We start from the raw sequence: 13,691 nt of genomic DNA, 5'->3' as shown, positions 1-13,691 counted from the left end.
GATAGTGCAATTCAGACAGTTCCTCTGTAGTAATTTGGTTCTTTGTGGTCATTTTACCTTCTAACTGAAATAATGTGTTTATAAATAAAAGTCATTAAGGACATGTGCCTTGGGAGGCAAATGAAAGCAAAAGAAAAAATGGATCTCTTGAGTTTTCCCTCGTGAGTGAAGTATTTAGTGTCTTTATTTCATACACTTTTTAGGGTCCACGTGGACTGTCAGAAACAGACAGTGGAGCCTGTGGAGATCTCATTTGGTGCTTTGAAAATGTTAGAGATGATCCCAAGGTCCCAGCTGTTGATCAGGATAACAGAGGTAGGAATGTTCTGCACCTGAAGGAGGTCATATCTAATAATTAGTGCCTAGATGGCTTAGCAGGCATTAATATCTGCCTCTGACCTCTTCTCTCTGGGCCCAGGGAAAGGACCCAGGGAATGGGCTGAAGTTGTGTCAGGGGAGGGTTAGGCTGGAGATTAGGAACTGGTTCTTCTTTCCCCAGAGGTGTTTGGCCACGGAACCAATACTTGGTTATTATTAACTGAGAAATAGGATTAATTAATGGTAGTACATGATAATTCAGAAAGCTATTGCATGCATCAAAGTTTATTAGGGCAAAAGTGTATGTATATATAAATATTTCTCAACTCTGAAGCTGAGAATTCTTAAGTCTTGTGTTCATTATCATTTTCTCAAGATGAGTAATAGCAATATGTGTGCTGCTGGAATGGAAATAATAATAAGAGAATTCAAACCACTGAACTAGGGGAAAATACAGCATGAAGTATTGAAGCAGCTCTCGATTGTAGTTACATGTTCTGCAAGTGTCGGAAAGAATATTTCCCTCCTTTTATTCAGCTAAGTCTCTTGGATAAAAAATATTCAAGAATTTGGTCAGACACATTGCAATAGTTATCTATCCTACTTCTGGTTTAATGTGTCAGCTTTTATGATTACAAAAAAAGATTGGTTTTATCATGAGCATTTGATAGATGAGCTGAAATGGTTATGTGAATAAGCCATTTGAGATGACTAATTTTATTAAATTTGATTTAGAATCATAGAACCATCAAGGTTGGAGGAGACCTCTAAGACCATCAGGACCAATCATTAACCTGTCACTGCTGGAACCCCTAAACCCTAAACCAGATCCTCCAGTGCCACATCCAGACACCTCTGAAACACCTCCAGGGATGGTGACTCCACCACCTCCCTGGGCAATATCCCAGGGCCTCAACACCCTCACAGGGAAAACATTTCTGCTCACATCCAATCTGACTCTGCCCTGGCTCAGCTCAAGGCCATTCCCTCTATCCTCTCCCTGCAGCCCTGGCAGGAGTTGCAGAGAGCCAGGAGGTCACCTCTGAGCCTCTTCTCCAGGCTGACCAAGCCCAACTCCCTCAGCCCTTGCCCATGTGCTCTAGCCCTTTGCTGCCCTCGTTGCCCTTGGCTGGACTCGCTCCAGTGCCTCAATGGCCTTTGGGCAGTGAGTGCCCAAAGCTGAGCACAGCACTGAGCTGGGACCTCCCCAGTGCCCAGTCCAGGGGGATGACACTGCCCTAGTCCTGCTGCCACACTACTGATGATAAATGATGCATAGAAAATAAACATTTTCGAATAACATCTTATTGTGAGCCAGAAATGCTTCACTGCATTAATGCAATATATGAACTGTGTGTCAGGAATTGGAGTGTTTCCATGTATTTTGCTCAGCTGTGGTTTGTCTGTGATGGAAGTCTTTCATTGCCTAATTTTTATACTTTCAGATAGTAGAAGTTGGACATTTCTGGGGTTACAGGATAGATGAAAAAAACAGGATTGAACTGCAGGCTCTAACTTCCCAAATTAACTGTCAGAACCTGAGGGATTTATCAGTGATTCCACATCCAGATTTGCTTTGTTTGGCACCATTCACTGATCGGGGAAGCAGAGGATACTACAGAGCTCGTGTCATGTATGTTTGTGGAGATTCTGCTGAGGTAATCTGCTGTGTCATATTGAATTGGGAGGATGTAATTGGGTTAACAATCTTGGAGCTGTGCTTTGTTTTAAACACATCATTGTGTTCATGATTATTATCAACATTCCAGTTAAGAAATCTGTAGAATGAGAGCTCAAACAAAACCTTAGTAGGATGTTGCCAGAGTAGGTTAATTAGGTGGGGTTTTTTCCAGACCACAGGAGTTTTTAGTATTAAATTTAGTTTGATACAGTAAAGCATCTTGTGTGCTGAAGCAAAACAAAGACTAAAACCTCTAAGTCTGAAAACATGGTAAGGAATGCCTAGATCCAGTGCTGCATTCTCCAGGCTGAACAGCCCCAATTCCCTTAGCCTGTCCTCATAGGGGAGATGCTCCAGTTGGATTCCTCTTCCACCACAGTGTTTCTCCTCTGCATTCAAACTTATTTCACGTGGCAGATGCCACATTTGACTTTTCATAGCTTTTTCTGGCATGGACCACCTCTTGTCATCTTCTAATCTCTTCTCTTTCCTTGGTAATTTTCATATCATTAGAATTTATAAATAATCATGGAGTGTTCATAGCAGAAATTGTTAAAAATTCCAAGGGATATGATCTTTTACTTCATAACATTTGGTTTTTCCCTGGTTTTGGGTCTATTCAGTGTGTTTCAGGGTTTTTTTATCAGTGTTTAAGTTGCCAAGTTCTGTAGCATCAACAAATTATCAGAGTATTTCAGCTTTTTGTGCTGAGATCAGTAATGGAAATTAGTGCCACAGTTCAAGATTGGTATTCAACTTTTAGGCCAATTCTTTCCAGCAGTTCAAGGACAGATTATTTTTGTGGGATTGGCCTTTGCACAGCCCATTCCTCCTTTGCATTTCTTGTGTTTCCTACTGTCACCACCATAGAGTTAATACTGAACATTGTCCTCTGTTTCAAGTCATGGAAAGCTAGTGAATAATAGTGCTAATCTCATCACTTTCTCTTTGGAATTTGCAGTCACCAGGTACATGTTCACATGTGCTTATCCAAAAGCAGTGATTAGGTATTATCACTCCCTGTAAGGTTACACAGATTTCATTGTGGGAAGAGAATTTAGAGCCTTTCAGAGAAATTTGCCTTTCCTAGGTGTAGTGGATTATTTGCATTACAAGTGGCTGCTTAAGCCAAGGGATCAAATAATAGACATGATAAAATTCGGCCTATCATTTGTGACATGACTTCATTTGCATGTTTTCCAGACTTGGAATTTGCTTCCATTTCACTTGATGAGGTTGTGTTGTGCTGCAGTTATTAGACTCACATTGTGGAATCTTTGCAGACACTCTTGATTCTTTTTCCAGGTTTTTTTTGTGGATTATGGCAATCGATCAAAAGTGCCTATAAATGAATTAAAAGAGATTCCAAGCTGTCTTCAAGGGCTTCCTTTCCGGGTAGGGGCAATGTTGTTTGCTGCTGCTTACTGGGTATTGTCATATCTGGCCTGGCAAAGAGGAGTGTGGTTCAAATCACAGTGATTTTCAGAGTAATAATTCAATAATATGGATTTTGCTGATGTGAGAACCTACAAATCACCTTTACTAATAGGTGTTTTCCACAGTTGTGTGTGCACAGAGCAGGAATTCCTGTGTGTAACAGAATTGCATTGTATTTACTTGTAGAGAAATGTTGCCCAGCTTTTGTTTTCAGGGACACTTCTTAGGGGGAAGAAATAAAAAGCCTGAACTTGTTCTCTGACTGTATGTAAAAAACATAGTTGGTATTATTTTTTTAACTGAATATTGGAACCAGTCCTGTTTCTATGGGTATCTCCCTCTATACGTGGCACTGGTGAGGCACCTCAAGTGCTGTGTCCAGTTCTGGTCCCTCACTGCAAGAAGGACATGGAGGTGCTGGAGCATGTCCAGAGAAGGGCAGTGGAGCTGGTGAAGGGTCTAGGGGGTCTGTGAGGAGCAGCTGAGGGAGCTGAGGGTGTTCAGCTTGGAGAAAAGAAGACTCGGGAGACAAGACGATGTAGCCTCAAACTGCACCAAGGGAGGTTCAGGTTGGACATCAGGAGGAATTTCTTCACAGAAAGGATTGTTAAGCATTGGAATGGATTGCCCAGGGAGGTGGTGGAGTCACCATCTCTGGAGGTGTTCAAGAAATGACCAGACGTGGCACTTAGTGCCATAGTCTAGTTGACAAGGTGATGATTGGTCAGAGGTTGGACTCAGTGACCTCAGAGTTCTTTTCCAACATCATTGATTCTTCAATTCTGATGGATAGAATCATAGCCATCAGGGTTGGAGGACACCTTGAAGATCATCAAGTCTAACCATGAACCTGTCACTGCTGGAACCCCTAAACCCTAAACCAGATCCTCCAGTGTCAGATCCAGATGCCTCTTCAACACCTCCAGGGGTGGTGACTCCACCACCTCCCTGGGCAATATCCCAGTGCCTCAACACCCTCACAGGGAAAACATTTCTCCTCACATCCAATCTGACTCTGCCCTGGCTCAGCTCAAGGCCATTCCCTCTATCCTCTCCCTGCAGCCCTGGCAGGACACACATCCCACACCTCTCTCCAGCCCTGGCAGGAGTTGCAGAGAGCCAGGAGGTCACCCCTGAGCCTCTTCCCCAGGCTGACCAAGCCCAACTCCCTCAGCCCTTGCCCATGTGCTCTAGCCCTTTGCTGCCCTCGTTGCCCTTGGCTGGACTCGCTCCAGTGCCTCAATGGCCTTTGGGCAGTGAGGGTCTTGTAGTTTTATAGCAACACTAGGAACTAACATAAACCACTATAATGATTATAAAATAATTTATTGCTATTAATTCCAACAGTTTGTCTAGAAGATGAAATACTTTCCTGACAATTTTCTGCTCAATCAAGTGCTGTTTTTGATGGTTTTGCTCTAGGCTTTAGAGTTCAAGATCTGCAAGATGCGTCCGTCGGCCAAGTCTCTCGTGTGTGGGGAGCGCTGGAGTTACAGTGCCAGCCACAGATTTGCCTCCTTGGTCAGTGGCTGTGCTCTCCTGGTGCAGGTGTACTCCCTTGTGCATGATATCCTGCACGTGGACGTTCTCCGTTGCTCGCAACGCAATGTCCCGGAGAACGTTCGGGATGTGCTTATTGCGGAATGTCATGCTGAGCTAGCAGAAGAATCATATGAATCACAAGTATGTTCTGACTAAGCTGCTTCTGCTTATTCTAATTTCTTTCAGCTCAGGCTGTGTGAAGTCCTGAGAAGCTGAGCTGAGGCTTTGTTCATGGCATGGGAACAGGTTAATACTCAAGTGGGACAAGGGGTTTTGATGTGTGTGTGTAAAGCATTGAGCTGTTGGCCAAAAGCATTGATGCCCTGAGACTCCTTTTCAAAGAGATGCTTCCCAGGAAATTATTTCATCCATTGAACTGCTCCACTGTTAGGTGGAACTTTGAAAAGCTGTAACTGTCTCATAATTTGAACTGTCTTTTTAGGTTTTCTGTAATCTGAAAGGGCATCAGAACATTGGTTTTATGTATTGCTGTGTGAGTTTTTCTGTATGGGTATGTGAGTATTTCTTTGTGTAGGGTCTTCCTTGTGATATTTTTGAAGACAAAACTGTTAAAGGGTTTTAACACTGTTCCATTATTGTGTAGCAAAGCCATGATTTGCTCGAGGGAGTATTTTTGAAGAAAGTAAAGAAAGAAGAGCAAGTGCCTGTACCTTCAAGACAGGAAGAAAAGCATCTCATTCAAAGGCTGTTGGACTCTTTTTCTGACAATAAATCTGATGCACCAACCCATAAGGTAATTTCAGTGGTGGTTTTGGCCCTGCTTCTCCCATTGTTAGAATGGAGATGAGGACTGAAAGTACCTCAAGTAACCAAGCCGTATTTGGTGCCTTTCATACTGCATTCTGCTCTCTATTGGTAGAAAGCATCAATGTGGCCATGATTTCAGACTGCTCTGCTGCAGCTTGTAACAGATTTTTTGCAGTATAGCCTAAGAGCTAAGTGAACCAGCTCTTAGAAACATAGAATCATCAAGGTTGGAAGGGATTTCTAAGCTCATCAAGTCCAGCTGTTCACCTGACACTATCACTGTGACCCCTAAACAGTGTCCTCCAGTGCCACATCCAGATGCCTCTCAAACACTTCCAGTGATGGTGACTCCACCATCTCCCTGGGCAGTATCCCTGGGCATGAACACTCTCACAGGGGAAAAACATTTTCTAACATCTACTCTGAATTTCTAGTACTTCATTATGTTTATTTAAGAGTGAAGTTCTCTGCTGTTGCCACATGTGATAAACTCTTCCCCAACAGCCTTTTTGTGGTCATATTGTGGTGTTTCAGTAGGGAGGAAAGGGGTTGACTCCTCTAGCACATTCTGAGGCAGCACTTTGAACCATTGCAGGGCAGAGATAACACTGGGAGACTGAACACAGTATTTCCATACATGGGAGTCTTCAGTCTGTGAGCTGCAGCAAAAAGCAAAGTTACAACCCTATTAATTCTGCAGAAAATGTAAACATGGTTTTTACTGTACACAGTGTTGGGTTCTTCCTCAGCTGGGGAGAGGGAAGCAGCTGGGATGGGTGATGCAGTGAACGCTCCAGTAACTGACAGGAGTAATGAAACACTGGATGCTTTTCCTCTGCCAGTTCCAAACTCAGAAGTCATTCTTACTTACGTGTTTTGAGATACCAAGTCACTACTACACTGGAATATAAAGCATGAAAATGTGTGTCTTCTTCTGCATTTTGTTTGCAACTGTTAGGCCTTATCTGCATTCTAATCCTTGTCCCTTTTCAGGCCTGACAAAATTTCAGGCCTTCAAGCACCTGATCGTGCTCTGTTTACCCACAGGAGTAATCCTGTTTAACTACTCACTTTCATAAGCTGAGATGTTTTCAGATTAAAGACCTGCCTCAGGTAAACAGAAATGACCTTGTTTTGTTAAGTGATCTATGCAGTCTGAACTTGTATTTTTTATACCAGAGGAAAGTCATGAATCTTCAGCAGCTGTGAAAATACATTGATTTTCCTTAGGTGCCTCAACAACCAAAGTTTGTTCTGGATGAGTGAGATGAAGAAAGCTGTTGATCAATCTATCAACTCAGTGTTGCTCAGTACCTGCTGAAATGTGTTTTGGTTTTCACTTGGGTCTTGATTTGGAGAGATCCAGGTGCTGGCTGACATTTCTGTCATTTGTTTTTTCCCTTTTTTTCTGAAGGTAACACTTTATGGCCCATACAGTCCTTATGAGCTGAAATGCTATGGTGTTACTAGAGCATCCCAGTTCAGGTATGGGAAGACTTTTGCTGTGAGGTATAATCATTTTCTTAGCTGTTACTGTCAATAAATAGGCAAAACCATCCTAGTTAGAGATTTTTACTATACTAGTCAGGCCTGATTTGCATTAACTATACACACTATCACTAATTAAAACCTTAAGCATAGTTTTATTCAGAGTGTTTTAATGTCCTGCAGAAGGTTATTTATTAACCATGTAGATCTGCTAAGTGACATCCAGGTAACTTGAACAGTCAGGAACTGCTAGTTGAAATTAGTATTGTGAATTTAGAATCTTTCTTTGTATAGGTTTTGTTTTTTTTTAATGTTGGAAATATTTCTTACTTCTTCCCCAGGAATGCTTTCATACAGAAGGACAGCATCAACTCCATTGGTGTCCATGATCCTGCAGAGGGTGCCTTGGAGCAGTTGTTGGTCGCTGCTTTTTTGTCAGTAAATGCAAATGGTAATGCCTAGTAAAATGGTTTGGGTGGTTTCTATAGACTTTGGGTTTATGTGCCTAGCTCTGTGAGTAAATATGTCACTGTAGTTCTGTTTCATCTTTCTGAGGTTTCATTTTCAGTAGATACTCCTTAGGCTTATATTAGTGTTTCTTTTCTTTTGGTGACAGGATCTACTGTGATCTTAGGGGAAACATCTTTGATGCCTCCTATTCCTGGCCTGCTTGCAGTCTTCTCTATGCTGTTTGCTCCTGCTATACAGCTCAGGTATTTGGGCAGTTTCAAAACTGGTGGTTCTTTTATTGTATTTTTTATTTTTTGTTTAGAACCTTCAGGAATTTGTGACAGATTTTTTTTGCTTTGCTTTCAGCATTTTGTATATTCTCTGCATGGTGTTTTGGAGCTCTAGTATAGTTTGTAGGCAAAATAACTTGTTCATGTGCTTATGAATTGGTGCTGCATGATCAGGCAGTAGAGTTCTTGATAGTTATAGAATCATAGAATCATCAGGGTTGGAGGAGACCTCTAAGATCATCCAGTCCAACCATTAACCTGTCACTGCTGGAACCCCTAAACCCTAAACCAGGTCCTCCAGTGCCAGATCCAGACACCTCTGAAACACCTCCAAGGATGGTGACTCCACCACCTCCCTGGGCAATATCCCAGGGCCTCAACACCCTCACAGGGAAAACATTTCTGCTCACATCCAATCTGACTCTGCCCTGGCTCAGCTCAAGGCCATTCCCTCTATCCTCTCCCTGCAGCCCTGGCAGGACACACATCCCACACCTCTCTCCAGCCCTGGCAGGGAGTTGTAGAGAGCCATGAGGTCACCCCTGAGCCTCTTCTCCAGGCTGACCAAGCCCAACTCCCTCAGCCCTTCCTCATCAGACATGTTTTCTAGGCATTAGACAAATCCATTCAAGTCTGCCTTCATGTGAGCTTAGTTTCTGTATCTCGAGGTGAGACTCTTTGTTTTTCACATAGGGTTGCTGAAAGTGGACAACATTTTACTGGTGTTCTGTGTGGTTTGGGTTGGAATCAGACTGCCAGGGCTCCCCTACTTCCAGAAAATGACATGGAGCTGACATTTGATGTGCATTTTGGAGTGGAAGACGTAAAGGAGGTAAAACATGCATGAGGATTTTCACTACAGTAGGAACTAAGTAGAAATTAATGCATCAGAGCTTGTTAACTCAGAGTTAATAGAAAAACTCATTTGGGCCTGTGGTTTTTGGATGTTTTTGGCTTTGTTTGTTTGTTGGGGTTTTTGGCTTTGTTTGTTTGTTTGGGATTTTTAATGTGCTACTTGTTGATAACCCTGGAATCAGGAACCAAGTTACTCCTTACCTACACTCTGACCAAATGAAACATTCTAGAAAGTTATATAGTTGTCAAAACAAAAGCATCAATTTTGCACTAACCAGACATAAATACTTGTTAGTTATGTTCTTAGGTTTGTTGCGGCTTTTTCTGACCAGCCTAGCACTGCTGCTCTGTAGGCTTCAGTTTGATTTTTACAGCTCTGATAAGTTATCTGTATTATCAGGCTACTTCTCTCAGAGAAGATCAGCCAAACAAACAACAAAGCCCTTGAGTTCCTCATTACAGCCTTTTGTGGCTCATAGAGTGAGATCTGTCAGAGGGAAGCACAAACTGTGCTGTGCAGGACAGTGGCTGTGCTTGACATATGCTTTAAATTCAGACTCAGTGCAGGACCTCACATGCCCTGGGGAGTTCTGTGCTTGGAGCAGGTGAGTGAGGTGGTGGCAGTGGTTTCTAGGGGTTGTCTCAGGACACAGTGGACATGCTGGTGCACATATCTCTGAGCTGTGGTTTCCTGAAAGCACTGGCTTGGTGTGATGAATATTCATGATGCCTCAGCCAGAATGGTAACACACATGGAAATTATGGACAGATAGAGAAAATTCTTAAAGCTTTTACAGAAGGAGATGTGTGTTGGAAAAAAAATCATAGAATCATAGAATTTTAGGGGTTGGAATGGACCTTAGAGTTCATCCAGTCCCTGCCCTGGGCAGGGACACCTCCCACCAGAGCAGGTTGCTCAAGGCTCATCCAACCTGGCTGTGAACACTGCCAGGGTTGGGGCAGCCACAGCCTCCCTGGGCAACCTGGGACAGTGTCTCACCACCAGAACAGGGAAAACTGCTGCCTCACATCTAACCTCAATTTCCCTCCTTCAATTTGTGCCCATTACCCCTTGTCCTGTCCCTGCAGCTCCTAACACAGATCCCTCTGCAGCTTCCCTGGAGCCCCTTCAGCTCCTGGAAGGTGCTCTGAAGTCTCCACACAACTTTCTCTTCTCCAGGCTCAACAGCCCCAACTCCCTCAGCCTGTCCTCACAGGGGAGATGCTCCAGGGCTCTTAGTAACTTTTCGGCCTCCTCTGGACTTGCTCCAACAGTTCCATGTCCTTCTTATATTGAGGCACCAGAACTGTGTGCAGTATTCCAGGTGGGTCTCAGCAGAGCAGAGGGGGAGAATTCCCTCCGTTGCCCTGCTGTCCTTTGGCTGCAGCCCAGGATTCAAATCTAAGTAAGTGGTAGCCTGTGTGTCTCATGGCACATCTGAGTAACCTTGAAGATTGTGCTGTCAAATGGCTGAATTGTTAGCATCCTTGACCAGCAGAGATGCAACTGAAGGAAGAAGTGTTTCTGAAGCTTCAGATGTTTTTGCTTAGGCAACCAACATTCCAGTTGAAGTTTTGGTGCTGTGGGTGCCCTGACCATCTTCATGTCAGGGTAATACAATACAGAACTGGTTTAGAGTAATGTTATGTCATTGGTGTCTTACAGATAAACATCCTGAGGACAGCCATTAATAAGCTGCTCTGTGAAGGTGCAGTGTGTTGTGGACAAGAGCAAATGACACATCTGCAGGAAAACCTTCGTCAGAAGCTTCTGTGGTAATAACTTTGTAGAATTAAGATCATCTGTTTCACAGTCTCAGCACAAACAAGATGAATGGTTGCTTGAAGCATAGCTCAGATACGGCTTTGGGAAAATAATGTATGTTCTCATTTCTTGATGCATTTCACTTGCTCTGTTTATTTATAAAGCAGTATACTAAGCAACCTGAGAGCTCCTGTGGAAGCACTGGTTCTCCAGGGAAGCCTGATCACTTCAGAGTCGTAAAACCTAGACTGTAAAACCTGTTCTGCAGGGACACCAGTTCTCATGAATCTGCTTTTTGCACCCAGGACAAAGCTTCTAAAGTCCTGTGGCAAAAAGATGGAGAATTATTTCTCTGTACAGTTGGAATGATGTGTGCTGCCCTTGCTCCCTCAACAGACCTGTGCAGGGTAGGTGTTGGCCAAGCTAACTGCTGCAAGTCTCAGGCTAATTCAGGAACTGAAGTAAGGCCACCTGCCTTGTTTCTCCCAGCAGACTTTCCTGCTTCCTGTAACTGCAGCAGTGGCTCTGGAAAGAACACTGTGAGTCAGTGCAGCCAGCCCTGAGCACTTTTTCAGCTTGCAGTGTGTGGGAAGTGTTTGGGGGAAGGAGCTCAGGGAATTATCCCTGTAGGAGCTCCTTCTAATGTCTGCCTCTGCTGAGCCTGCTGGGAGAAGTCTCCTGTTTGTAAACACAGTGTGCCTTTTCAGAGAATCATAGAATCAACCAAGTCAGAAGAGACCTGAAAGATCATCGAGTACAACCCTACTGTGGTTACTAGACCATGGCACCAAGTGCCACATCCAGTCACTTTTCGTGCTGTCTGTAGCATCAGGAGTGTTTCTCATCTTTACCTGGCTCTGTACTGAGCATGTTTTAAACAGAGCTTGGGTGCAGACATGGATTAAGAGTTATGGACTCTAATTAATCAGCCTCACCGCTAGGTAATATGACCTTTTTTTGCCAGTAGAGCATTTCTAAAGTAGCTGTGTGGTGCCAGAGTGAGGCAGTTCCTCGTGCTGATAAAGATCTGAAGCATTCAAGCTTAGCTGTCCTTACCCAGGGTTATCACAGTCATTATCAGAGCAGCTCTTTATGCTGATTTCTCAGGTGTTTCTTGTTTTTGCATGTACCCAGTCAGTTTTCCTTCCTGTCTGTGAGCAAAACTATGACATTGCACCCAGACATCATCTATCCAAAACTCAAAAGGAAATTCAGTGTGGTGCATTTGAGACTAAATTAACAAGCGCAGGGTCAGCCTTACCTTTTGAGGCACTGGAAATGAAATTCAGAGAGCATAACCTGCAGGCAGAAGCTGTGAAGATACGTATGATGTGTTGGCTGAGCAGCAGACACTGAGCAGCAGTGGCAGGTGAATGGGTGGACTGGGTGATTTTAGAGGTGTCCTCCAGCCTGGATGGATCTGTGGTTCTCTGACACCTGCACAGCTACTTGGCACACACTGATGTGTTCCCCAGCATGGTCAGCACTGACTGCCTGACTCAGTCATTCTCATCAGCCTTCCTGGCTTGTTTGCCTTTGGGATTTTATGCCTGGCAGCCTTTCCTCTCATGGAATAATTTTGTGCTTTTTCTAGTTCTCTTTACAGTAAAGTTTTTTCCTGTTCTGGTGGTGAGACACTGTCCCAGGTTGCCCAGGGAGGCTGTGGCTGCCCCAACCCTGGCAGTGTTCACAGCCAGGTTGGCTGAGCCTTGAGCAACCTGCTCTGGTGGGAGGTGTCCCTGCCCAGGGCAGGAGTTGGCACTAGATGCTCTCTAAGCTCCATTCCAACCCTTTAAATTCTATGATTGCTCCAATGACCCTACAGCTATTTTTATTTCTATTTTGACTTTATATATTAACATTTGAAGGAATAAACAGTTTGATTATTGTCATTATTTCTTCTTTTCCCCTGTGTGAAATCTTTCTTGGGTTTGAATATTTTTTTTAATCATACTTTTTATGTATTGGAAAAACCCCGTTTATTCATTAGACCACCTAGGTAAAAATTAAGCCTGAACAGCCTCTCATAACTTTTTTCCTCCCATTATTTCTTTTCTAATTGTATTTACAACATGTCACCACTACTTAAGACTAAAATCAGTGTTTGAAAAACACATCTAGACAGAATTAATTAATGTCTGCTACTGTTGGACTTTGCACAGCTTGAGGAAATAAGTGGAGCAGACAGACAATCTATAGTAATTGAGTTGTCATGCAAAACAAAATACCCTAAAAATAGCTGGATTATACATTCTAGTGAATAAGCATAAATAAAACTTAGGGAGGGAATTGTGGCTGCAAATTCTGGTGCTTTGTAATAGAAAAAAGTAATTTCTTTTAGAAGAAAATACATTCTGATGCCCTTAATGTCCCTGTGTAAATTGGTATTTTGACTCATTACACGAGTACACAAAGTACAGAGAAGTGAACAAATAGGATTAGACTAACAAGGAAATTTAAGATTCCCTTCAGCACAGACACTTGGTAAATACCTAGTTGTGCCTAGTATAAAAATTCCTTTGTCTTTATAATTAATCACATACAAGTGTATTTCTTAAGGCAATTTTTTATGTCCTTTCAGTTTAATCTGCAGAGCAAAGCCTCGAGATGTGATTGCTCCTACCTATTACAAGGAGCCATATGCATGGAGACAGGTAAGGGTGTAAAGGTTTGGGGTTTCACTGGGGTTTTATTGCCTGGAGGAGTTGGAGTACCCCAGTACACTTAACTAAGAGTGGTCAAAGGGAGAATTTCCTTGGGAAGGATGTCCTCTTGGAGTCTTGAGTTGGAAAATAGTGAAAGCACCAGAGAGTCAAATTTTGGCATAAGAACCTATATATAATTCACCTGGAACATTGTGAGTGGTTTGGGCACCACAGTGTAAGAAAGATATTAAGTTATTTGAGAGTGTCCAAAGGAGGCAATGAAGGTGGTGAAGGGCCTTGAGGGGAAGCCACATGAGGAGTGGCTGAGGCACTTGGTCTGTTCAGCCTGGAGAAGAGGAGACTGAGCACAGAGCTCATGGCTGGATACAACTTCCTCAGGGAAGGAAGTGCAGGGACAGCTCTGACCTCTTCTCTCTGGGACCAGGGACAGG

At 43.3% G+C, this 13,691-nt stretch overlaps 1 protein-coding gene across 1 annotated transcript; it reads left to right on the top strand.

The window, feature by feature from the left end:
• Positions 1-203: 203 nt before the first annotated feature.
• On the top strand, positions 204-13,248 carry TDRD9 (tudor domain containing 9; the record flags this gene model as incomplete). The annotated part of the gene is made up of 11 exons (XM_009074063.1): positions 204-315; positions 1,764-1,976; positions 3,305-3,394; positions 4,859-5,119; positions 5,583-5,732; positions 7,161-7,231; positions 7,576-7,685; positions 7,851-7,947; positions 8,668-8,806; positions 10,496-10,605; positions 13,176-13,248. Coding segments are annotated over 11 exons (1,426 nt in total), but the record flags the coding sequence as incomplete, so codon positions are not given.
• Positions 13,249-13,691: the final 443 nt, after the last annotated feature.

The sequence above is a fragment of the Acanthisitta chloris genome, unplaced genomic scaffold, assembly GCF_000695815.1.
Source record: "Acanthisitta chloris isolate BGI_N310 unplaced genomic scaffold, ASM69581v1 scaffold21624, whole genome shotgun sequence".
NCBI classification, from domain to species: Eukaryota; Metazoa; Chordata; class Aves; order Passeriformes; family Acanthisittidae; genus Acanthisitta; species Acanthisitta chloris.
The sequence above is the reverse complement of the archived record's forward strand: the minus strand, read 5'-3'. Positions and strand labels throughout refer to the sequence as shown.